The sequence below is a fragment of the Mastigoproctus giganteus genome, chromosome 10 (assembly GCF_048544385.1).
Source record: "Mastigoproctus giganteus isolate SK-2022 chromosome 10, ASM4854438v1, whole genome shotgun sequence".
Classification (NCBI taxonomy): domain Eukaryota; kingdom Metazoa; phylum Arthropoda; class Arachnida; order Uropygi; family Thelyphonidae; genus Mastigoproctus; species Mastigoproctus giganteus.
This window is the reverse complement of record NC_143584.1, coordinates 28,725,587-28,752,578: the sequence shown is the minus strand read 5'-3', so window position 1 is coordinate 28,752,578 and position 26,992 is coordinate 28,725,587. Positions and strand designations below refer to the sequence as shown.

Sequence of the window (26,992 nt, the reverse complement as noted above, 5' to 3'; positions counted from 1 at the left end):
AAAAAAAAAAAAAAGTGCCAAACTTAATTAGGCAAGAAAAATTGAGTGATTTAGTTGGTGAGTTAAATTTATCTAAAGAGAAAGCAGAACTGCCTTGTTCTAGGTTACAACAGTGGAGTTACTTGAAGCAGGAACTAAAATTACAGTATACGGAAAACATCACAAAGTTTTTTCAAATTATTTTGTTATGGAAGATGGTATCAGTTTCTATAAATATATTAGTGGTCTTCTGGAACTAGGCATTAAACACAATCCTCATGAATGGCATGTATAGTGATGCCTCAAAATTAAATTTAAAAGCAGTTCTGCTCCATAATGGAAATGCATTCCTCAGTTCCTCTAACTTCATGCTGCTGGCTTGAAAGACACATGAAAATATGTCCAAAATCCTAAGTGCAATACAGTACCATGACTTTACTTGGAATATCTGTGGTGATCTTAAGATAACTGGATTTACTCACTGATTTACAAAGAGGTTCCACAAGATACTTTTGATTTCTGTTTGTGGGAGGTCAGGGAACAGCAAAACATTATATTATGCAGAAGTGGGAAAAGAGTAAGGAATTTTTACCAGGGAGAGGTAACATAAAATATGTTACTTCTCTGCATATAAAGCTTGAATTAATAAAGAATTTTAATAAGGCTCTGAATAAAGAAGGAAGTGGAATATTTACACTGCTTATCTACCTAAGGTAAATGTTTCCCAATTTAACAGATACAAAACTGAAAGCAGGAATTTTTCATTGGGCCTCAAATACAGAAACTCAAAGATGATGTATTTGAAACAAAGCTATATGATACTGAACTAGCAGCAATGCAATCATTTGAAGTAGTTGTGCAGAGATTTCTTGAGAGAAGGAAAGAAGTTAATTAGGAATCTCTGGTATCAACTTTATAAAAATATGGGTAGCCAATTGTCTTTGAAAATTCATTTTATTCATTCCCATCTCAGCTGTTTTCCTCAAAATTTGGGAAATGTAAGTAATGAGTAAGGGGAATGCTTTCATCAGGACATATCCACAATGTAAAAGCAGTACCAAGATTGCTGGGATACTGCCATGATAGCAGATTACTGCTATCATAGCAGTAATCTTAAGAGAGAAAACAGAATGTACTGTAAGAAAACTGGGTGAGAAACATTTCTAAGGAAATAGAATGTATGTTGTATATTATGTTTGATTAAAGTACAGGTAGTTCCCGACTTTATGAGTTGATTCGTTCCTAGTGTGCGCTCGTAAAGTGGGAATTTATTTCCCATAGATAATGTTAAAAACAGGGGTTACGTTCTCAACAATGATTGATTTATCCAAAGAAATGAAAACATAGCCTGTAAAATCATGCAAATTATAATAATAAAGAAATTATTTATGACTTACAAATGTTAAAGAATGTTTATTCTTCATTATCATCGACTAAATGCACACTCGTTGATCACTCATTATTGGCTTGGCACTCGTTGGGTTGTTGCACAAGGCATAGTCTTCTTCAGAAATGCTTCAAGAGGCGTTTGTTTCCAAGATCTCTTTCCTTTATAAATTTCACGATAGCATGCATAAGCATTTTTTAATGGCACCCACATATTGCAACTAACATAATATGTGCAAGTTAGATTGCAACTAACACGATAAGTGCAAGTGAGATTGCAACTAACTTTAAAAAAAATGAAGAGAAGATCCTGAAAATTTATTTATTTATGTTTTTTATATGATTGAAGATTGTAGTAAAGGGGAAACAAGTTTCACCATAACAACATAAAACCACGCAATTCCAGCTGTCGGTATTTTCGCAAATGCAATAACATCGAGTTTATAAACTACCCATTTATAACTGCTTGCACTAACAGAAAAGCCCAATGAACCAGAAAGTGCAAATTGTTTTTATTGTTTTGTGGTTGTGACCTCCAGAAATGTCCTTTAGAAAAATATCGCAAAGGCATTCAAAATTGATTCTTATAACAGAACATATAATAACAATGAAAGTGTAGTGCATTTTAATGATTTAAATTGATAACTAATACAATTTCCATTATAAAATGACCTTCTAGAGAGATAAATAGCTTAGTTATATAGCAAAAATTTCAACTTCAGAGGTCTTGGAACGAATTACCAAAAACGTGTTAATTGGTTCACATTATGATATTCTCACAATACGATGGTGCCAATGGAATGGATTAATATTGTAAAGCGGGGTACAATGTATACTGTACAGCTATGCACGTCGTTTGAAATGCGGTATTTATGAATGTTTAACATTCATTTTTTGCAATTAGTGTTCATATTTTCCATTTTGTTGATACTTGAAAAAAAAAAAAAAAAACTTCGTAAACCAGGGAACTCAGTAAAGTGGGAACTGGCTGCATTTTAAAATGAATGCCACCCATTTTTAATAGAGTTAAAAGTGAGTATTATATAGAAATAGGTTTTTCATTATAACTTCAGTATATCTTTCAATGGAGACAAGGCAGAAACATAATATCAGTATTTTTGGAATCAGTGGATCAATTTCCTCTAGAATCTGCAACTTCTAGAGGTAGGAAAAATTTTTTTTCTTTGCTGGCTAAAAATGTGATTAATTCTTTTGGTTTCCCTTTTTTAAATATAATTGGATTTATTTCGATAACTCCTGGTTCTTTATTTCACTATGATAATTTCCCCTTTCATTTATCATTAAATCGATCCACTATTTGGATCAATTATTCATAATGTTTAAAAACTTCATGTTTAATCTTTATGCAAAATATTTACTCTGCTTATCAGCAGTTCAAGGTTATCAATAGTTACTGTTGATATAAAGTGTACCAATACAAATCACATCTATCATTCTAGTGCTCATATAAACCAAGAATATTTTTCAACTTCTAGTAGCAGGCTTAGTCAAACTCATAATTTTCTTTGGCATTCCTTAATAATGTTATTATAGATTGATTTACTTGTTTTAGTATTTGTGGTTCCTTAACAATTTATAATCATTCCATGCAGCCTTCTTCTATGCCATTAGGTTCATCAGTTCTTTTGCCATCAATTTTGGTCTATGCTTTAAACATCTCTTTGATATTAAATCCCCTAAATTTTTTGAACAAATTGATCAGTAAGAAAAGATTAAGTGCCTAGCTACTGAATCTAGGTACATATCTTTTTTGTTATCCTTTACTTAAAAACATAAAAGCAGGGTTAAAATTATAATAATTCAACATTTCGTTACAAGGTATATAACATATCTGAAACATGCTGAAGCACTAAGAGAGAAAAGAGAGGACAAAAGAAAGAAAGAAAGATAGAGGAAAAAACTTACCACACCTGAATTCTCATTTACTCCAGTTATCTTTATCTTTGAAATAAACCTAACATTGGGTGGATCATCTGGATACTGTGCTCCACATTCAACTTTTAAACTGTAAATCCTATTTTCATATGGTGTCTATAATGAATTTATGTTAAAAAATGAGTAAAGAAAAATTACAAATTTCATAATGATTATAACAGTACAGTAAACCCCCGCTATTCGTGGGGGTTACGTTCCTGAGAAATGTCGCGAATACCGAAAACGCGAATACTGAGTTATGGCTCCCATAGTAATAAAGGAGTTCCGTTCCAAAGTATGAAATATATAAGAAAAACTACTCTAAAATTTTGTCTATTTTATGCATTATATGTACCTTCATAATATGACTATGTACATAGATAGTACATAGTGAAATGCAAGCATATGGCATCAAAATGAAACTAAGAAACAATTTAATATTAAATATAATATTTATTAGAAATTTCAAACAAATCTTTCAAACCAGCGCCTTTGCTAGCAAAAAAAACTTATTCCGCCAGTGCTATCACCAGTTTCGCTAAAGTGTTGATAAGGGAGTTTTGCCTTTTCATGAATGATGAGCGAACTTAAACGGAATTTTATTTTGAGTTTGGTCTTCTATCCACAGATTTAAAGCGTTTTCCATTTTTTCTAATTTAACATCACAAGTTACAGAGCAAATTTTTGAAGCAATTAGCGCGTTTTCCCGGACACTACGGCAGATTTTTTCTTCCGATTTTTTGATTGATCGTACCGTTGACTCATTGATTTTATAATGTTTTTCCACTGAGGAGACACTTTCACCATTAGAAATTTTGTCTAATAACTCAATTTTATTCGCTAATATCATCACCTTCTTTGATATTTTTACATTTCTCTTGTTATTCGTAGCCATATTTTTGTACGGGTTAGAAAGAACTAGTCCACAATAAAGTCACTTTTGTCCATTAACACACTCGAAAAAGTCTGTTTTACACTGCAAAACGGTAGATTATCACTTTTGTAAGCATATCAATTTATAAGCATATAAATTAAAAGCAAACGATGAAAACTTCCATTACAAGCGCATAACACATACTGAACAAAGATTAGCGAAAAACATCCACGCTCGCGATTTTGTCACCCCTCTCCCCCCACTCACTGAGCGCTGTTTTGACCGGGAAAGATAATTTTAGCCACGCCCATATTAAAATTCACATTTTTTAGGTTTCATTTTATATTAAATCAGCGATCGCGAATACGCGAAACTGCAAATACAGATACCGCGAATAGCGGGGGTTTACTGTATATTACTTTTATCCCTAACATTTCACATTTGGAATAACAATTACGAGAGAGAGAGAGAGAGAGAGAGATTTTAATGGCCAAACTGAAATGTAATTAGTTGAACAGAAATATGAGCTTGATTTCCACTACTGCTTTGATAACACATGAAAAAACTTTCTGTGCATTTCTGAATTAGCTGGTCTCAGTTCTCAGGTCAAGTTCACCACTCACAGAAGTGAGAGAATTATTTCCATGAGTGACCACTAGTTACATGCGGCACTGCAATGAGAGAAAAAAATTGTTTATAAAAAAAAATGAAAGGCATAGCCAAAACACCATAAATCTGTGATCGATAAAAATACAGCCATTTTATGTAGTATAAGTAAAATCATAGCTAGAAAAGTATTTTATCCATAAGATACACATTTTTTTTTGGAACATGATGCCTTTAAATTCTCTGCATCTTATAGTTTGAAAGTATACTAGGTACATTCAGCAATGTGTGCATTTTTTTTTTTTTTTTTTTTTTTAAATATACAAGACATTGTTCCATAGCAACAAACTTCATTCCCAAGAAGGTTCTGAAAACTTCCTTTTCTGGAAAGAACTAAAGGAATTACCTTTCTTACCTTGCCTTGCCTTTTCCTATAGTTCAGACCATAACACTAATAATGCCAAATATGAGAATCACAATAATGAGTTTTTTGGAGTTCAACAATGGGTAAACACCTCCTACTAGACCAAAATTTTGTTCAGTAAGCACTTGTGAAATTGTGTATCAAACACATGCAATAAAATCTTTTTTCTCAACATTCACTAGCTGTGAATGTCTTATAGGACAGAAAATATGCTCAGTATCTGAAGAATTTAGGAAAGAATGTCCACTTCAAGATGATTTAATTTTATGTTAACCAAAAAAAAACTACGATTCGTATAATACATTGAAAACCAAAAATGAACTATTTATCCACTAACACAACAACTTTTTTGCAAACATAGGCCACACTTTTGAGAAATGGAACAGCAGTGGGCTTCACAGTTTAACTGAACACAGCAAAATTTATCAAATACATTATGGTTCCATTTCTTCATTTTTATTAAGCATTACAGCACAAGTCCTCTTAACTGACTTGCCATATTAATGAATGTTTTCTCCCCCTTTCCCTCTTTAAAACACAGTCTGATAATCATAGCACATTGATCCAGCATGCTTTCAGCTAGTAGGCTAGGTATGCACTGCAAGCCTATTGAGGTGCATGCTTTCCGAGAGGTCAATTTACATTTTTTCCAAATCTTATTTGTCTACACTAGTAAAATTATTTGTTAATTATAATTATACAAAAATTAATGGAATATGGGTGAAAAAAACAGAGGGTTGTTGTTTCTGTGAAAACTAAGTTGCATGCTCTGGAAAGACTCAATAAAGGAAAATCACTTAAAAAATAGACGTTGAACTAAGTGGGTGAGGTGAATGTAAAATTTGGGGAGGGGGTGGAAAGATCACAAAAAATCTAGGGTTCTGCACTCAATTTGTTTCACAAGGGTCAAGTGGCTCGCTCCACTTTAAACATATCTGAATTAGCAACAGCAGTCAACGGATTATGGTTGTGATTTATGCAAGGAAGAGAGCACAGTACTCCAATCAGTAGACCAATAAAAACAGGATCAGAAAAAAGGCCTTATTCTTACATCAAAAGGAGAAAGTTTAAAAGTGTAGATGGCTCGGACATCTACACTTTTTCATGGTATTCATGTGTTGAGTACCTCATGGAGTGAGAATATCCACTGATCAGCCTGCTACTCAAAAATTTACAGAAAATTTAAGGTAATTTATTAAAATAGAAAAAACAGATTGGAGAACAGCTCTACAATATGGATGAAACAGATCTAAATTGTAATGTATTACTGCCAAAAAAATAATGACAAAAAAAAAAAGCAGAGCCTCCAACACTAGAAACTACAAAAATCTCAAACTGGGAATCACAGTGGCCACCTGCAGCAGTGCAACTGGAACAAACAAACTGCTACTTTTTGTTGTTGATAATCCTTGAGTATTCACAAAAATCAGCATGGATGCAGTGTTGCTATTTTTGATAATGCTGCTTCACATCCCATTTTCAGGAACTTAAAGAAAGGACCATTAAAATCCATGTTTTTACAGCCAAGTGTAACTTACTAAATATATGACATAGATAAAACTTTTTGGGTTCAATTTTGGAAAAAAAAATTGCAACATGCAGATAGATCTAACAGAACTGTGAAAAGTGATCAACATCAAAGATGTGTTTACAACATAGTGTTAGCATAGAAAAAAATTCTAAGTGCAACATTTATTAACTTTTGGAGAAACGTGGGGCTGAAGTTGAAAATACTAATGAAAGTCCTAAACTACAATAAGATAATGAAGAAAGTTATTTATTAACAATCTTCAGGCAAAAATTGAAGGTTCCAAAGATTTATAGCAAGAAGGCATAAAAATTCGATCATGCAGAAATCATACACAATGTGATAGAAAGAGATGGATAAATACAAAGAAGAAGAGATTGAATCAAATAAAGAGCCAAAAAACATCCTACATACAACTTACTACTATGTGAACAGCTTGATTCAGCGGTCAGTGGATGTGATGTTCATAAAAAAGTAGTTTGATTATGCATTACATTTCATAGTCTAAACAGCTGAAAATTACTGATTATTTTTATAAATGAAGGTACATGTGTATGTTTTAAGTGAAAATAAAATTCTTATGGTATGTAGGTATATTTTTCAACGATTCCCTGCTTTAATCTACTTTTTCAATTAACTGACCAACTGCCAATCCTAATCATTTTAGAAAACAACGGGGCTTCTATCGTACCTATTAACAATTCTACAAAAGCTTTTAAAAAAAAACTGAAATAACTAGTAACTGCTACAAACAACAAGATAGCAACTGAATAAAGTTGTTGTTATTTGGTTTTTAGGAGCATTAGCAACTAAGGCAATATTGCTCCAGGGATATGCGGTGGTCATTCCCTGACCTTTCCGCATCCTCTGTATTTGGTGGTCACGGACTCGAACCCCAGTCTAATCAAGAAGAGTGTACTACGCACTACTGCTCCTGCCCACCTGGCTACGGAGGCACCACTGAATAAAGTAAGATGAGCCTAGTTTTAAATACAGGATTTTTGCCTCTAACTGCACAATAACCACAAAAATAGCATATATACCAACTTTTTTTGGAGGGTTCCTACTGTACAGCTTAAGTTTTCTGTGTTACAGTTTAACAATGCTAAACTGTATACAGCTTATAAATTAAAAAATTCAAAACACTTTCACTTAAACAAATTAAAAATCTTGACATTCTACTTTAATGAAAGGATTGCAGCTAAGTTTTATCTTCAGGAAAACAGATTTCCACTGGAAAGTTAGTGCCAATATAAATAGGTAGTGATCCAAATAGTAATTGGACAGGGAAATTTTACAAATTATATTCTTGAAAATGTTTGCTCACATATGTAAATTCTTTGAAAAACTATTAGTTTTTGCTCCAAGTCCTTTGATATTAAGAAATTTTGACTCGGAGAGACATTTGTAAAACTGTACCAGTGGACTGAATGAAACCACAATTTGGGTCATAGGTTGCCAACCCCTGATAGAGGATAACACACAATGTAGGGATAAAGCAATATTCAATGCCATCATTAGTCCTTTTAGCAATCCATGTCAAACCTTTGCACTATCTTTGCACAAACCAATAGCACTAAGTCGTGTTACAGCTGACATTTATGAACCAAAATTGTCAGAAATTAGCTTTTAAATACCAAAGTAAAACTACACTTATGATTCTTCTTCTTCTTAGAAAAACAGCTGGAAATGAATCATAAACTTTTTGATTTTTTTAATAGACAAAAGCCTTTACTGTATCTGTCCACACATGAACAGGGCACTTACGTTATATATTGTAAGACAGCAATGGCTATTTGCAATAGATAGAACAGTATACAGTTTTTTGTAAGATGTAAAAGATATAGCATACGAAAATTGGAAAAAAAAATTTTTTTTTTGTTATTGTATGATTAACTGGAACTATTCTAGTAAACCCTAGGCTTTTGCTGCAACAAAAAAAAAAATAATAATAAAATAATAATAATAAAAAAAAACATACTAATAATTTAAAACCTTACATACTTGTTGTGTAAGTGCTGATCCCAATGATCTCTCAATTTTCCCAAACTTAACTACTCACACCAACAATTTATTCCTCCTACAATCAAACTAATGCAACATATTCCCTCCTACAATCTAGTCTATACCACTTCCATCATAATTTGAAATTATATCCCCTAGTTCTAGCATTATTTATAACCTTGAAAATTTCACCTTTATTCATTTTAATTATTCCTTCTCAGAGCATTATTGTTTGTTTGTTATTTGGTTTTTAGGAGCATTAGCAACTAAGGCCATATTGCTCCCGGGATATGCGGTGGTCATTCCCTAACCTTTCCGCATCCTCCATATTTGGTGATCACGGGATCGAACCCCAGTCTAATCAAGAAGCATGTGCTACGCACTGCTGCTCCTGCCCCACCTAGCTATGAAAGCGTCATCAGAGCATTATATAACTCAATAAGATACCCTCTGTGGTATTAGTCACCGAACTCTGCAGCACACTTATTTGGAGTCAAATGTTTCCTCTCTAAGCTGGTTTCCTCTCTTTGTACCGTTTCATGAAGCTCAAGACCTTTCTTTAGGTAGTAGTAGTAGTGGCATGTGATGCAAGAAAGCAAGTGTATGAGCTTATGCAGCATCAGCCAAAAAAAAAAAAAAAAAATCACACCATTCCCTCCAAATGCCTGTCCAGTTCCTCCTTAAATTTATTTAACCTATCAACTTCCACAATGACAGATGGAAATTTGTTCCAGCAATTAACCACCCGCTGAGGCGCCTCCGTAGCCAGGTGGGAAGGAGCAGCAGTGCGTAGCACACGCTTCTTGATTAGACCGGGGTTCGAGCCCGTCACCACCAAATACGGAGGATGCGGAAAGGTCAGGGTATGACCACCGCATATCCCGGAGCAATATGGCCTTAGTTGCTAATGCTCCTAAAAACCAAATAAACAACAAACAACCACCCGCTGGCTAAAGGCAAATTTCCACACATCTATTCTACATCTGTCTTTTCTTAATTTGAATTTGCGCCCCCTTAGGTTCGTAATCTGAACAAGTGGAAGGATCCCATCAGAATTCAGCGTCATCATCATCATCAGCCATTTTCAATCCACTGCAGGATGAAGGCCTCTCCAGCAACTTTCCAGTTCCTTCTGTTTTGAGAACTGGCCATCCATTTACTACCCAAAAACTCATGAATTTCATCTATCCATCTCCGCCTTTGTCTTCCAGGTTTTCTTTTAGCTCCTCTTGGAGCTAAAAGAAAACCTTAGTCCATCTGTCATCACGTCTTCAAGCTATGTGTCCTGCCCAAGACCATTTTAGTTCTTTAGTTTTGATAAGAATGTCCTTTACTTGAGTTTGCTGCATAATCCATGTGTTTCTCTTCTTATCTAACAGTCTGATTCCCAATATAATTTGTTCCATTCTTCGCTGTGTAGTTCTCAGCTTCTCTTCCATTCCTTTGGTGAGTGCCCAAGTTTCACTTCCATAAGTCATGGTGGGGAGTATACATTGGTTCATTATTTTACGTTTCAGACAAATTGGGATATTGCTCTTCAGTATGTGACTATATTTCCTGAATGCTATCCATCCAAAATTTATTCTTCTCTTGACTTCCAGCCATTTATCATTATTACAGCTAATAACTTGTCATAGATAAGTATATGACTCCACATTTTCAATTACTGCTGCTTCAATCATTATTTCCCTTTCTGTGGCATACTTGTTCATCATTACTTTGGTTTAGCCATATTCATCTTTAGTCCAAAATCCTTACTAACTCTGCATAACTGATTAAGATTTTCCTCTTAATTCTTTGGGATCGTGGCTTATGACCACAATGTCATCTGCAAATCCTAAATGGTTTAGGTACTCTCCGTTCACATTGACTCCTTTCTGCGACCAGTCTAATCTTCTGAAAGCTTCCTCAAGGGCAGCAGTAAACAGCTTCGGAGATATTGTGTCTCCTTGTCGAACTCCTTTCTCGATTTTAAATTTCCTACTGTCTTTCTCTATTCTAATAAAGGAGGTAGCACTCTCATATATTTTCTTCAAAATCATAATATATGGGGTATCTATGGCTTGTCTTTCCAGTGCCCGAAACATTGCCTTATGCTGTATGGAGTCAAATGCCGTTTCATAATCCACAAATGCCAGGCATAATGGTGTTTTATATTCATTTGCTTTCTCCATTAGATGTGATATTACGTGAAGGTGATCCATAGTTGAGAATCCTGAACTAAAGCCAGCTTGCTCTTTCGGTTGATTCTCATCAAGTATTCTTTCTAATCTGTTAGTAATGACCCTTGTGAACAACTTGTAGATGTGTGATAACAAGCTAATTCAGCGTGCTCAACCCATTCAAGGCCTTATACACCTCAATCAGATCACCGTGCAGGTGCCTAGTCTCCAGCCACTGCAATTTGCAGAACTTAAGCCTCTCTTGGTAAGAGGATCCCTTCATTCCCCTCACCAAACTCGTTGCCCTTCTCTGTACACGCTCAAGTAAATCTACATCCTTCCTAAAATGAGGTCTCCAGATCTGTACACAGTACTCAAGGCATGGCCTCACCATTGCCTTATACAGATGTATAATCACCTCCTTTTCCCTGCTAGCAAAATTTCTATATATCACTGACAAAACCCCATGACCTTCCCTGGCAGCCTGTCTGCATTGCTCAGAAAACTTCATATCTGACTACACAATTACTCCCAGGTCTTTTTCATTTTCTACCACCTTAAGTGTAGTACCACACAGTTGGTACGTTTCTCTGGAGTTACTTCTACCCATATGCAGTACTTTTCAATTGTCAAGGTTAAACTTCAGTTGCCACTTCTTAGCTCATCTGCCCAAATTATCTAGATCCTGTTGTAATAGCACACTGCCATTACTGTCATTAACAACCCTGCCAACCTTTGTATCATCTGCAAACTTCGACATTAAGCCTGATATACCTTCATCAATATCATTGATAAATATACAAAACAACTGTGGACCCAACAACGAACCCTGTGGGACTCCACTAATAACATTAATCCACGAAGAGCAGCACCCACTGATTACCACCCTCTGTCTTCTCCCACTTAACCATCCTTTTATCCATTGTAGCAACTTAGCCTTAATACCATTCTGCTCCAATCTGTACAATAGTCTTTCATGCGCAACAGTGTCAAAAGCTTTCCTGAAATCCAAATATATGATATCAAAATCATTTTTTGCATCCAGTTCCTTGGTAACCACATCATGATATCCTATCAAATTTGTCAGACAAGACTTTGCCTTAACAAACCCATGCTGTGTCTGAATTATTGCTGCAAGATTATACACTAGCTGATCCGGAAGCCTCCTAAAGCATTACTAATAGGTTCGGTCTGGTGTACTAACTAGCGGCCAGCCTTAAAACACCATTTTAGAGCTAGCCTCAAAATGTAAGGAAGATTGGATCACACCATGATATCCATCATAACCTCAAAATCATCAGTCATACTGCATGGTGGAAGAGATCGGGAAGGGTTGACAGGAACTTAGCTCTGGAGACTAAACATGGGTTCCACCACTTCAAGCCTCCAATAAGCAAAGTGGTGGTATTGCACTGGTTGATGAGAATCATCTACCACCTAGTATTGCCTGGCAACACAGGGACAGCATTCCTCCATATGGTGTGGGCGCCACACCTCGATCCCTGCTAACTTTGGTTTACACATGGGTGATCACCCACAGTGTGCTTGTGCATGGGGGCTACACCCATTTGGTCCTTGAGGTTGTCACAGACATTCTCTCAGATATGCCAGACAAGCAGTTCTTGCTACCTGGGAGTCTAAAACGCTGATGGAACTGATATTCGGGTGACACTCAAGTCAAAGTGGACCCAATTTCGGCGAAGTCCGGACGGTCTATGACAGCCAAATCCTCTGCTTGCACCTTCACGATGGTGGGACTGTTAGTAATCCTGGGTATAACCTTCATGCACAAGTACATGGTGGGTGATCACCCAGGTGTGAACCAACGTAAGCAGGGGTCGAGGTGTGGCACCCACACCACATGGAGGAACGCCGCCCCTCTATGTTACCAGGCAGTACTAGGTGGTAGATGACTCTCATCAACCGGTGAAATACCACCACTTTGCTTATTGGAGGCTTGAAGTGGTGGAACCCATGTTTAGTCTCTAGAGCTAAGTTCCGGCCAACCCTTCCCTATCTCTTCCATCATGCAGATTGATTGATGATTTTTGAGGTAATGATGAATGTCGTGGCGAGATCCAATATTCCTTACATTTCGAGGGTACAGCTCTAAAACGGTGTTCGCAGGCCGGCCGCTAGTTAGTACACCGGACTGAACCTATTGGTAACTCTCTAGGAAGTTTCCGGATCAGCTAGTGTATAATCTTGCTACCTCTACTCTGCCAGATAGTGACTGGAGGGAGTCCGAGTAGTGTGTATGCGGGGAGCATTATCGAGGCCACGTTATGTCAAGGATCTGGGTATATTCTTACCACATGTACGCCATATCCAAAAATTTCATTACTTCATACAGCATGTCCCGCCGACTTTTTCTTACTATTGAATACACCATGAATTGTGAAAATAATAGAGCAAGCTTATCTGCGAAAAGATCTAAACCTCCCAAGGACTTCCTAATTCATTTCACAAATATACGTGGTCTCAATTCTAATCTCAATGATGTCCAATTCCACTTGCAGTCTTCCAAACCCCATGTACTTTTTCTGACAGAATCTCAGTTATCAGTTGATTCAACTACTGCTCATCTCAGATGTCCAAATTATTTGCTGTATGATTCCTTTCGACTCAAAGGTGGTACTTGTGCATATGTCCGTTCTGATATTCCCTGTCAGAGACTTGGCAATTTGGAATCTCCTCTCTTTGATCTTCTCTGGCTTAAAATCTCTCTACCTCATTGTGTAAAATTCATCTGTTGTCTCTACCGTTCTCCCAACTCCACTAATCACTTGGAGCTCTTTGACTTCCTCTCTTTGCAACTTGACTTTCTCCAGTCCAACTTTCCTAACAGTGAGGTAATTTTCCTTGGTGATTTTAATGTTCACAACTCCAGCTGGCTTCCGTTTTCTAGTCACACCGACCCAGCAGGTCGAGATGCTGAGGCTTTTGCAATTACTAATGACCTAGCACAGATTGTTCATTTACCTACAAGAATACCGGACAATCCTAATCATACAGCCAATACGCTTGATCTTTTTCTCACAAACAACCCTTCTAAGTACAAGGTTGAAGTGAGAGGTCCTTTAGGCACTTCAGATCACAACTTGGTGATTGTCTCTTCTCCAATGGAACCTTTATCTCATGGCTATTCCCAACCTCGTATTGTTTGGCATTACAAGAATGCAAAATGGGATGACCTGCGAGACTTCTTTTCTTCTTTTCCTTGGTCTGATTACTGTTTCAAAACTTCTGATGTCAACGTTTGCTCAGATCGTGTCAGTGAAATTATTCTTGCAGGAATGGAATCCTTTATTCCACACTCCACTTTAAAATCTCGTCCTTTATCTAAACCTTGGTTTTCCAATAAATGTGCTAAGGCTGTCCAAGAGAAGAACGTTGCATATCGTAATTGGCTTGTTTCTAATTCTTCAGTTTCATTTTCTGCCTACACCAAAGCTCGCAACAATTGTAAAGCAGTTATTAATCAGTCCAAACTAGAGTTTGAACAGGCTAAGAGTAGAAAACTTGCTTCTTGCCCTAATGGTAGCCAAGCATTCTGGTCTCTTGCCAAAGTTATTGGCCGCAACTTTTGCCCATCTCTGCACCCACCTCTGTCCAAACCAGATGGTTCTGTTGTTCAGCCAAGGATAAAGCTGACCTGCTAGCATCCCATTTTTGTTCGAGCTCATGTATTAATGATCTTGGTAAAACACCCACCATTCCTAACACGCTCCATTCAATGCCTCCTGTGGTCTTCCATCAAAAGGATATCAGAAGGATTTTGATGAATCTTGATGCTAAGAAAGCTCCAGGTCCTGAAGGTATTTCTCCACTTGTTCTCAAAACCTGTGCTCCTGAACTTACTCCTATTCTTTGCCGCCTTTTTTCACTTTCTTATTCCAAAGGTGTTTTTCCTTCTGCTTGGAAATTTGCTCATATCCAGCCAGTTCCTAAAAAAGGGTGACAAATCCCTCCCATCCAATTATCGTCCCATTGCAATTACTTCTACTCTTTCTAAAGTAATGGAGAAATCAATTAACCACCAACTCTTAAACTACCTAGAAACCTTCCGTCTGATCAACGAACGCCAGTATGGATTCCGTCAGTGTCGATCCACTGGTGATATTCTGGCTTATGTTACCCATTTATGGACTACAATGGAAAGGTTCGGTGAAACACAAGTAGTTCCTCTTGACATCTCAAAGGCTTCTGATCGTGTTTGGCATAAAGGTCTTCTAAACAAGCTCCCATCTTATGGTTTGCCAACTGTTTTTAGTAATTGGTTATCCAGTTTTCTCTCTGATCGCTCACTGAGGGTGATGGTAGATGGCTCTCTGTCTTCTAACTTCTCCACTAATGCCGGTGTCCCCCAAGGTTCAGTTCTTTCCCCCACTCTTTTCCTCTTGTATATCAATGACCTTCTTCCATTGACTGGAAATCCTATCCATAGTTTTGCCGATGATAGCACATTGCATTCAACTTTCCATTTTGAGAAACCTTGTCCAGCTCAATCAGCTTCAAGTTCTCGAAAATCTGCTGCCAATTCCTTAAATGCCGATCTTCAGGTAATTCTCCAGTGGGGCAAAGACAACTTAGTTGATTTCAACCTTTCTAAAACTCAATCTTGTCTTATATCTCGCAAAAAGGATTCTTCTGCTCCTATGCTTATCTTTAGTGACACTCCGATTTCTAGGCAAAATGATATATCTCTTTTGGGGATTACCCTGACTTCTAATCTCTCTTGGCACAAGCACATTACAAATATTGCTTCCTCTGCATCTAAAAACTTGGTTTTCTCTTTCGCTCTCGGCGTTACTTTTCTCCCAAACAGCTGCTCACTCTGTATAAATTGCAAATCCGCCCAGCCATGGAATATTGTTCCCACATCTGGGGTGGTGCCCCCAAAACCTCTCTCAGGCTTCTTGATTCCATTCAGAAGAGGGCAGTTAGGTTAATTAATGATTCATCTCTAACAGAGTCTCTCCACTCGCTTTCTCATAGACGCACTGTTTCTGCTGCATGCCTCTTCTACAGATACTTCCATGGGCACTGTTCTTCTGAAATGGCTTCTATAATTCCTGCTCTCTCTTTCAAAACAGTCCGAACACGTGCCGCCACCAGCCAACATCCATTTACTGTCCAACTTCAAATCCACAGAACCAACTTTTCATCTTCCTCATTTATTAATTCAACTGCCGTTTTCTGGTACAACCTTCCTTCATACGTATTTCCTGAAAATTACAACCTACAGAAGTTTAAGTCCAATATCAACAAATGTCTTCTTTCGTCTTCTCAACCTCCAACCCAAGCACGGTACTAAGTACTATAGGTTATAATACCTCTCGTGTTTGGGGTTCTCATAAAAAAAAAAAAAAAAAAACCCAGAATTACTAACAGTCCCACCATCGTGAAGGTGCAAGCAGAGGATTTGGCTGTCACAGACCGTCCGGACTTCACCGAAATTGGGTCCACTTGACTTGAGTGTCACCCGAATATCAGTTCCAACAGCGTTTTAGTTTACAATAAATCATCAATACAAACGTTAATCATATTTAGCAGTTACAGGCTCGAACCCTGGGCCACTCAAACAGCATGTGCTACTGCACTCTAGCTCCTAACCACTCAGCTATGTCATGGGGATTCTGTCAGAAAAAGTATGTGGGGTTTGACAGACTGTAAATGGAAATGGACATCATTGAAGTAGGAAATGAGACCATGTATATTTGTAAAATGAAATGGAAGTGTTTGGGAGATTTGGATTTTTTTGCTGATAAGTTTGTTCTATTAGTTTGACTATTTGTGAAGTATTCAGTAGTAAGAAAAGGTCAGGAGGACATGTATGAAATTTCTGGATATGGCATATACACTGCATGAATATAGCCAACTGCTTGACATAAGCTGGTCTCGATAATGCCCCTACATAGACACTACTCAGACTCCTTCCTGTCACAATCTGGAGGAGTAGAGGAAGCAAGATTATACACTTGTTGATCTGGAAGCCTCCTAGAAAGTTACCAATAGGCTCAGTCTGGTGGATTATCTAGCCTGAGAACACTGTTTTTGGAGCTGTACCCTCAAAATGTAAGGAAGATAGAATCTCACTGTGAGGCCCATCATAAACTCAAATAACATCGATCATACTGCATAATGGAAGAGATGGGGGGGGGGGGGGGTACCTGGAGCTTTGCTCTGCAGCATAAACATGGGTTCCACTACTTCAAGCCTCCAATAAGCAAAGTGGTGGTATTTCACCAGTTGATAAGAGTCATCTACTACCTAATATTCCCTCATAACACAGAGGGGCGGCATTCCTCCATGTGGTATAGATGCCACACCTTGACCTCTGCTTACATTGGTTTACACTTTGGTGGTCACCTCCAGTATACTAGGTGCCATATTTCAGGACTTGTACACAACGATTATACCCAGAGTTACTGACACTCCCAGTATAGTGAAGGTGCAAGCAGAGGATTTGTTGTCACAGATCGACTGGACTTCACTGAAATTCAGCCCACTTGACTCGAGTGTCACCTGAATATCAGTTCCATCAGCATTTTAGACTCCCTGGTAGCAAGCCTGACATGTCATGCCCGAGAGAATGTTTGTGACCATTTTAATCTATTATTTCTTTTTTTTCCATTCAAATTGTATAGAAAAAATAAATAATAATTACCAGACTTTTATTTGTCTAATTTTAATGAAATTTGGAATGGCAGGACAATTATTTCTATGTAAAATTTCATGAAAATCCGGCCAGTGGGAGTCAAGTTGTTACATGTGGATGGACAGATATTTGAAGACAACAGGTGCTTATGCATATATGTTAATGTGCTTAAAAAAATGAAAAAGGGAACACGATAGATTACTTGATGGATTTAACTACAATAAAAATTGAAAAAACAAGTTTAAAGTTAAAAAAAAAAGAGGAAACATGATAAATTTTTATAGATATAATAAAAAGTAACAGTTACATGAACCAGTAATTACAGCAACTAAATCAAGGGAGGTGGGGGATATCTTACAAGTACTGCAAAAACCAAAGGGTGTGTATTCAGGTTGTTTATGGTTGGCAAGCAGAGGAGATTTTTGTATTAAAATAACAACTATAGAGCTGACTAAGTACCGAGATCTGGGAAAGTAGCCAATAAAAAAATGGCATGATATGGCAAGAGCCAACAACTGCTGTGACTCAGACCACAACTGCCCAGGTTTGTGTTTTTGTTCATCACTTGCCTGAATGTAACAGTATCACTTGTTGAAGAATTAGATGAATACATGAATTCACAGGCTGATTTGCATGTTGAACTCTGAGGCTCTAATTTATTATTAATCTTTATTAAAATAGTCTGGCTGTCATAAATCAGATCGTGTAATTGAAAAATAGTTTATATTATATAATTATTTAAAAGCAAAACAGAAATATGAAAAAGTACTTAAATACAGCTTACTCTGGGTGGGCCTATAATCATTCCAGTCCAATGTGTTAAAGTCATATCACTATCATCTTCCAAACCCCAACTGATTGTTCCATCTCCAACTCCTTTTTGTCCCTGCTCTAGTTCTTCTAATAAACGGAAATTTCGTGGGACAACAACACCTGTAACAAAACAAACACAACATAAAACTGTGTCAAATAACACTGTCTAGCTAATGATGTCCTTCCAAAAAATGATAACTTCATTCTGCAAATATATATCCAAATTTGAAAATGAAAAGTTGTTGCTATTACACAAGAGAAAGTTTGTAAATTATTGTTATACTTTCATATTCCATTAAGGGCATTGCCAGAATCATATTTCATTAATATGAATTTGCAGAGATGCAATTTTAAGTGCAAAAGTAATTTAAGGCAGTGAAAAATCAACTTTTTTCGTTTTCCTAAAATGTGCATGCTGTAAGCAGCTGCTATAAATACTTTCTGCCTCAAACTCAGTGGTATAATATACATATAGGGCCAAGTTTAGACATGAGAGACTCTAACCCAAAGATGGAAGAGACTCCAAAATATGTAATTATTTTTATCTTCACTAAAGGAAACAGGAAAGCTCCCCTCTCACTCCCAACAGTATATTATGGCCCCAAACCATGGCTTATTTAACTTATGCCTAAATCTGGGCTTACAAACATGTATACACAAAAATTTTGTGAATGTTGCAAAAAATTTATATGTTTACATTGTTAATATTCTTTAATATATCTCCTTATGCATTTGTTCCATCACGCTTGTCAGTAATCAATAATTTTTGAAAGTCTTCTTTTGTGAATGCTTTTAGGCATCTCTCACGTCTGACTATATTTCTTGAATTAACTCAAATCATTTTTCATTCACGTTCTGTTTTAATTCTGAGAATAATCAAAAATTGCATGGTACAAAATCAGTAAAATAAGGTGGGTGTGATATGATGGGAATGCTTTTGCCAATCAAAAACTACCAACCTGCAAATAACATGCACATTGTTGTTGTTGTTGTTGTGAAGGAAAGAACCATTTGGCCATTTTTCCCGATTGTTTATGGAGGATTGCAGCTCTTATCTGCTATTAAAATTTCATGGTAGCAAGCTACAATCGATAAGAATGGAACTAATCCCGATAACACAATCCCCTTGCTGTCAAAAAATGCAATCAGCGTGGTATTCATTTGGCCATTTTTCCCAATTGTTTATGGAGGATTGCAGCTCTCATCCGCTTTTAAAATTTCATGGTAGCAAGCTACAATCGATAACAATGGAACTTTGACATGTGTGCCTCTTTTCCCACCTTTGTGACAACACTTTTACATTGGGAGTTTTGAACCAAGATCTCTGGGGCATATCCATACAGACTGCTTGATCTACTCAGATAAAATGAGGACTCAATGCTGCTGTCTTTGATCTGAAGTGAGAATGAATGGAACAAACTTAGGCCTTGCTTGCTTCATACTCAAATTCACAATCAAAAATAGCCTGAACCACACTAAACAAAAGAAACTCTCCCCAACAGTTTCTCAAACAGTTAGTCATGGTTCTGATCAAAAGATAGTGCAGTTTTCACTAATGTTTTGATCAGTTTGGAAAGTTGATGGGCAACCACTTCCTCCATCAAGGGCATTAAGGTTAATAGTTTTGTAAGGAAAAATTCCTCTCACAAAACTTTGAAACCAATTGGAAACTTATTTTCACTGTAGCCACATCTCCACAAACTGTATCAAGCATTTCACACATTTCAGCAGCTGATTCTCCAAGTTTATATCAAGATTTAATGCTTGTATGTTGTTCAGTCAAAGCAACTTTCCACTAGACTGGCACTTGAGGTAAAATTTTGTGCATGCATGCTCAAAAAGATGTCACTGTAGGTCCCTCAACAACAGGGGCTCACATCTGGTGAGTATGGGTTTGGCACACCCAGGGTCCTGAGATGGATATCATCATTCTTCTCTTTCTTGGTGACTCCTTTCTACTTTCTCTCTCTCTCTCTCTCTCTCTCACACAGGGTGACTTGGGAATTTTTTTTTTTGGTTGGTGCAGCATAAGCCTCGGGCTTCCTTGCACCATATGGCTGATAATAATGATAATAATAACTTTCAGCTACCACTACACATTCAAGAACTAAGATCTTTCACAAAACTTTTTTGATCAAACCTTGTATGCAGCGGCTCCCAAAATTTGCTTTTCATTTTCGTTGATTTGGTTCATGGGTTAAAAAAAGATTCCAACCTCTGATCTACAATACACCTGACCACTTTATTTCCCATCAAAATGTGACAGAATATGAAACAAACTGGAACAGTAATCCTCTCTCTAAGTTCTGTTCCCTGGCAATGTTTATCCCATAGTGGCTTTGTATCACTAATTATTTTTTGCTATTTAAGCAATGTAATTAACCAACTCTGCACTAAAAAAAAAATGTCATTGATCTAGGCATGGAGTCATTATATGTATAAACAGTAAGCCTCCAAAGAGCACTATAAGTGGGAACCCCCCTCCCTTTTTGGAGACCAGTTTTCATCAACAATTTGATAGATAAAAATGATTTTTATTTATTATTTATTTTTTTTTTTTGCAGTGTTTATGAAGCATAGTTTAATATGTATTTTTTATGGCCACCATGACCTCAAATGTAAAATATCCCTATCTGAAGGGAGAAAAAAAATGCTTGAAAAATGCTTGTTTTCAGTGTGGTTTGTTTAATCACTGATACTTTTATGTTGAAAATCTATGAACTTAATGTATCGCACTTGCTTTTATTAGCACTTTGAAACTTTGCATTATGTTAAAAAAAATTAATTTTTTAGAAAGATTTTATTAAATTAAATGTATCTAGTATTACTGTATAAATGTAGCATTAACATATTAATAACAATGCTATAAATAATAATAATATTAATTTATAACTCTCTTGTTTATGAAATTTATTGATGCTTGTTGGACAAACAAGTTACTGATTGCTTCATCAGCAAGAAAAGTGGACAAAACACAACAAAAAAAAAAAAAAAAAACCCCAAGGGGAGCATATACAGTACATGAATACGCCAATATATGAGAAGATACTGAATTGTAAAAGGTGGCCTTTCTAGCTTTGAAGTTTTGTGTTAAATATCAAATTAACAAATGTCATCTGCACTGGAAACAATATCTATGAAGTAAACAAACTGCACATAAACGAGCAACCTTTTTTTTCCAACAAAGACCACTTTAATATTTTATATTTCAGGTGGAGGCCACAGGCTATAAAAAATATTAAAACTATACATGCAAATATATTAAGAACGATTTTTTTTTTTTTAAATACAACAATATGTAATCATACTTAACATATGTAGTACATGTTAGGTTTTTATAGGCACAGCTATATTGCCTATCACTGATAATGGGATTCTGCCTACCCTAAAAAAAAGCTCTATTTTATTGTCAAGCCCAACAGCCACTTTCATAGGTTATGCAGAGAACAGTTAGGAAACACTGCCATAAACAATTCCTTGATTTTAGTCTATCATCTATTCCTCAAAACCAAAACTCGGAGTAAGGTGAGTTATATATGAATTTATTCCTTCTTGAAAACTTAAAAAAAAAAAACAATGGAAAGTGTCTTAAATGAGAACAACATAGATATTAAAAAATAGTTAACACTTCATTGGGTTGATTGTGGGATCAGAAGACAGAGCACTAAAAGTAGGTCAACACTAAAACCAAGAGAGTTATAACAGGCGTTTACTGTATATGCTATTCTTTAAAATTGTTATCTCTGTTCATAAACTAGATACTTATTGTTTTACACATAAAATGCATTGTTTTTATGAAACCACTGTAAATTAATATAAAGAAAATAAGTAAACACTTGTTGAAACATCAGGGAATCCCAACTCTTCACCTCAAATGCTTTAAGGTGTTTTAATCTCCAAGCATTTATACACTAATTATTTTTATTACATGTTAACTATTCACAAATTATTTATATGCCATGAAACAAATTACCAAAACAGCTCTATTCATCTGCAGTTCTTGGTATTTCTTTATGAATACTATTATGCTGATTTGGAATGTGATCTTAGTTTTTGCAAAACATCAATTGTTTGCTCAGAAATGAAAGTAAATGTTCAATAAAACTATATTTATTAAACACGTTTATCTTCTGTACAGAAGTGAGTAGTAATCTTTGATAATTAAACAACCTAAAAAAAAATCAAAGAATAAAAGTAGAAACCCTCCTCAAAGTAATCAAAAAATTTCCTTAAAAATGTATATTTGAACGTCTTTGCCTTTTGTGATTGTAATCATCCTGAACCTAAAAGAAGATATAGTTATTCAACACAGCTTCATCCTGCTATCCCTGGTACTTCTTATCTGTCAATTGCATGTCCTGGTGAAATCTCTCCCTATAACTCTTCAGGTGAAAGGCACAAGTAATGGAGCTTAATTGACATTTCACATGATTTTTTCACAATTTTTTAATAAACTTGTCAACCCCTTTGTAATTTTCACTCAATGCTACCAAGAAAGCCACTCCTTACACAAAAAAAATAAATGCCAGACATTTCACTCAGTATCAGTCATTTTGTCTTCCACTTCTTGCAAAGCCAGCCAGCATCTGCTTAACTTGTAAACCAATAAATATGCCATCTTTCACTTCTGCATCAGACAGTTTTGGAAACAATCTATATATGCTTGAAGGAGTTCCCAGAACAAAAGAGATATAGGGGTAATTGCCCAGTCCAACATGAAGTTCTCTGAGCAGTGCAGATAGGCTACTAGAACGATGTGAGGTTAATGATATATGATTAAATTTTTGCCAGCAGGGACAAGGATGTGATTATCCCACTGTACAAGGCACTGATTAAGCCACATCTTGAATATTAGCATTAGTAGAGGCATTTGATGCAAGAAAGCAAGCTTATGCAGCATCAGCCAAAAAAAAAAAAAAAAAAAAAAACGCACTTCCACTTCACCCCTCTGTTCGTTCAAAATACCTGTCCAGCTGAGCCTTAAACTTATTTTGGCTATCAACCTCCACGACAAGGGATGGAAGTCTGTTCCACCAACCAACCACCTGCTGGCTAAAGGCAAATTTCCGCATGTCTATCCTACATCTGTCTTTCCTCAATTTGAATTTATGCCCTCTCAGGTGATTATTCTGAGCTAGAGGAAGAATCCCATCAGCATTGAGCGTGCTCAAACCATTCAAGGCTTTATACACCTCTATCAGATCACCTCGCTGGTGCCTAGTCTCCAGACACTGTAATTTGCAAAACTTAAGCCTTTCTTCGTAAGAGCACCTCTTTGTTCCATTCACTAATCTTGTTGCCCTTCTCTGTACTCGTTCCAGCAGCTCTACATCCTTCTTGAAATGAGGCCTCCAGACCTGTATACAGTACTCTAGGTGTGGCCTGACCATTGCCTTATACAAGGGAATAATCACCTCCTTATCCCTGCTGGAAAAATTCCTGTATATCATTGACAATACTCCATGAACTACTCTTGCAGCCCGTCTGCACTGCTCAGAGAACTTCATATCTGTCTGCACAACCACCCCCAAGTCCCTTTCATTCTCTACCACTGTCAGTGTAGTACCACAGAGTTGATATGTTGCTCTGGGGTTGCTGTTTCCCATGTGTAGTATTTTACATTTGTCAATGTTAAACTTCATTTGCCACCTCTCAGCCCATCTGCTCAACCTTTCCAGATCCTGTTGCAGCAGCATAGTGTCAGTAGTGTCCTTGACAACCCTGCCAACCTTTGTATCGTCTGCAAACTTGGACATTAAGCTTGATATACCATCATCAATATCATTTATAAATACAGAAAACAATAATGGACCCAACACTGAGCCCTGAGGGACTCCACTAATAACATTAGTCCACGATGAGCAGTGTCCATTGATTACCACTCTCTGTCTTCTCCCCCTCAACCACCCCTTTATCCATAGCAGCAATTTGCCTCCAATGTCACACTGCTCCAATTTGTGTAGCAGTCTTCCATGTGCAACATGTATCAAAAGCCTTTCTAAGATCCAAGTATATAATATCAAAGCTATTCCCTGCATCCAGTTCTTTTGTGACTGCATCATAGTATCCAATCAAACTGGTCAGGCAAGACTTACCCTTAACAAAACCATGCTGTGTCCGAGCTATAACTGAAGTCTTGTCTAAATGATCCTGCAGTCCTTCTTTAACCAGTGCCTCCATTAATTTTCCTGGAAGTTAAGCTCACAGGTCTATAATTACTTGTGTCAGCCTTCGATCCTCCTTTGTGAATTGGGGTCACATTTGCACATTTCCAGTCTATGGGTACCTCCCCTGAGTCCAAGGAAGCTCTCATAATTATGGCTAAGGGTTTGCTTACTTCCTTTGCTGCCTCCTTTAATATAACTGGATAGATCCCATCCACCCCGGGTGCCTTTCTTGTGTTTATCTTCAACAATTTCTCCTCCACTTTACTCCCAGTTATTTCAAGATTCTGTAGCTTACTGCTAGAGTTGAATATACCTCTGGCATTCCCCTCGCTGAATAACTCCTCATGTGTGAATGTCGATGCAAAATATTCATTTAGTTTGTTAGCTACCTGAGCAGGATCATCAACAGTTGACCCATCAATATCAAGTGGACCAATCTGATTCATCCCCTTCCTTCTAGATTTTACATAAGTAAAGAACTCTTTGCTGTTTTTCTTTGCATCGCTTGCCAAGGATTTCTCATAATCTGCCTTCGCCTGCCTAACCTCCTTTGTAACTTGGTTGCATATCAACTTGTATCTATCATAGGCTTCTGTGTCATGTGTTAATTTGTAAGTATCCCATGCATTTTTCTTCTCTGCCATATGCCTCATTAGTTCATCTGACATCCATTTTGGCCTAAACCTTGAACAATATTTCTTAGTTGGTATGTAAAGCCTAGTAGCTTCCAAGATAAGTTCTTTGAATGCTTCCCATTTTGAATTTGCTGTTGGTAACATCATCAGTTGGTCCCACTGTATAGAATTTAAATACTGTCTCAGTCCATCGTAGTCGCCTTTACGGAAGCAATAACCCTTCCCTTTACCCCTAATGGTAGTTACCTCTTTGAGTAAATCCCACTTCAGCACACTGTGATCACTGCCAACTAGTGGTTCATTTATCTGCAGATTCTTAGTGCATGAAGAATCACTGCTGATAATCAAATCAAGAGTATTACTCCCTCTAGTTGCCTCCCGAACATGCTGATGTAGAAAACAATCATCCAATAAATCCACAAAAGCCCTGCTAGTGTGTGTGTGACCAGCCCCCATATTCCAGTCAATATCTGGGAAATTAAAATCTCCCATTATAAGACTCTCTGATTTACTGGCCCACTCTATTTCCCTGTACAGTTTCTTATTATACTCATCAGAGCCATTAGGAATATAGCACACTCCTACTCTCAATTTTGATCTCCCAATGCTTATGTCACACCAAACTGACTCAACACTGCACTGTCCAGCGATATCGACTGGCTTCACTTCCTTGGTTTTTATGTGTTTCTTAACTAATAGCATAACCCCTCCCCCCTTCCTATCCTGTCTATCTTTTCTGTAGACGTTGTACTCCCCAAATTCCAGTTCTGCATCCCTTATATCTGTGTGACACCACGTCTCTGATATCCCAACAATATCTGCCTTTGATGTTTTGAGCAATACCTCAAATTTATCAAATTTGTTTACTAAACTCCTAGCATTGGTGTACATGCAAGTATACCTGCACCTGTTTCTATTCTCAGCTACCCTAACACAACCCATGTGTTTTCTTGTACCACAATGGCTCCCAGCAGTTTCTGAAATATCATGCATCTTGTTTTTCAGGCTTCTGCTCATTCTAATAGAAGCAGCAAGAATCTCTTTCACCTCTGCCAGTGGCTACTGTCAATCTATTGGTCTTTGTCTCCCCCCAAGCTAGCAGTTTTCTGACCCACCTAACACTGCCTCGATAGCATCAGCAAATATTCTTGCACCCTTTCTATTTAAGTGTATCCCATCCCTGTAGAAGCAATCTCTCCTGTTAACAAGTACAGTGCAGGCTGAAAAAAATTGTACCCCTTGAGCCTTGCACAATCTTTCCAGGGCGAATTGATTGACAAGGCTCTCATCATATACTCCCTCCTATCGTGTCTGCGCAGAATTGCAGACACTTTCAAATTCAACCCTAATTCTCGGCTTTTGTTCATCAGTGACCTGTACTTGTTAAGTAATTCTGCCGGTCTCCTACTCTTAATATCATTAGTGCCAACGTGTACAACTATATTACCTTTTGTGCCCTTAAAAGATGATATTCGCTCTACAACGTCGTCAACCTTTGCCCCTGGCAGTCATACCCTCGTCCTGTTCCACCTATCCTTTTTACAAAGCATGTTCCCCGTTTCCCTGACAATAGAGTCACCAACAACTACTAGTTCCTTCTGGACCAGTGCATTCTGCCTTGGGGGTTGCCTCTGTGTCACGTGATGCCCAAGTGCAAGCTCTGGCGTTGATGTGGGCAGCTGAGAGCTTGATGGGCCCCTCAATTTAGTTTCTTCGAGGGCATCCACCCTGCCCTTCAAGCTCTCATATAGGCCCACAAGAACGCTGAGTTGTTGCCTGATATCGATACACTCCTTGCATCGCGCACACACAAAGACA

The 26,992-nt window shown here is 37.1% G+C and overlaps 1 protein-coding gene across 2 annotated transcripts in view; it reads right to left on the bottom strand.

Moving 5' to 3' along the window:
* Positions 1-26,992, bottom strand: part of LOC150078918 (ubiquitin-conjugating enzyme E2 variant 2-like) — a 90,766-nt gene that overhangs the window by 22,425 nt on the left and 41,349 nt on the right. For both annotated transcript variants that reach the window (XM_090382842.1, XM_090382841.1), the window contains exons 2-3: positions 18,344-18,492; positions 3,292-3,417 (exon numbers count right to left, since the gene is read on the bottom strand). In XM_090382842.1, the coding sequence (XP_090238968.1) occupies positions 3,292-3,417; positions 18,344-18,492 (275 nt within the window). The remainder of the gene's footprint in view (positions 1-3,291; positions 3,418-18,343; positions 18,493-26,992) is intronic.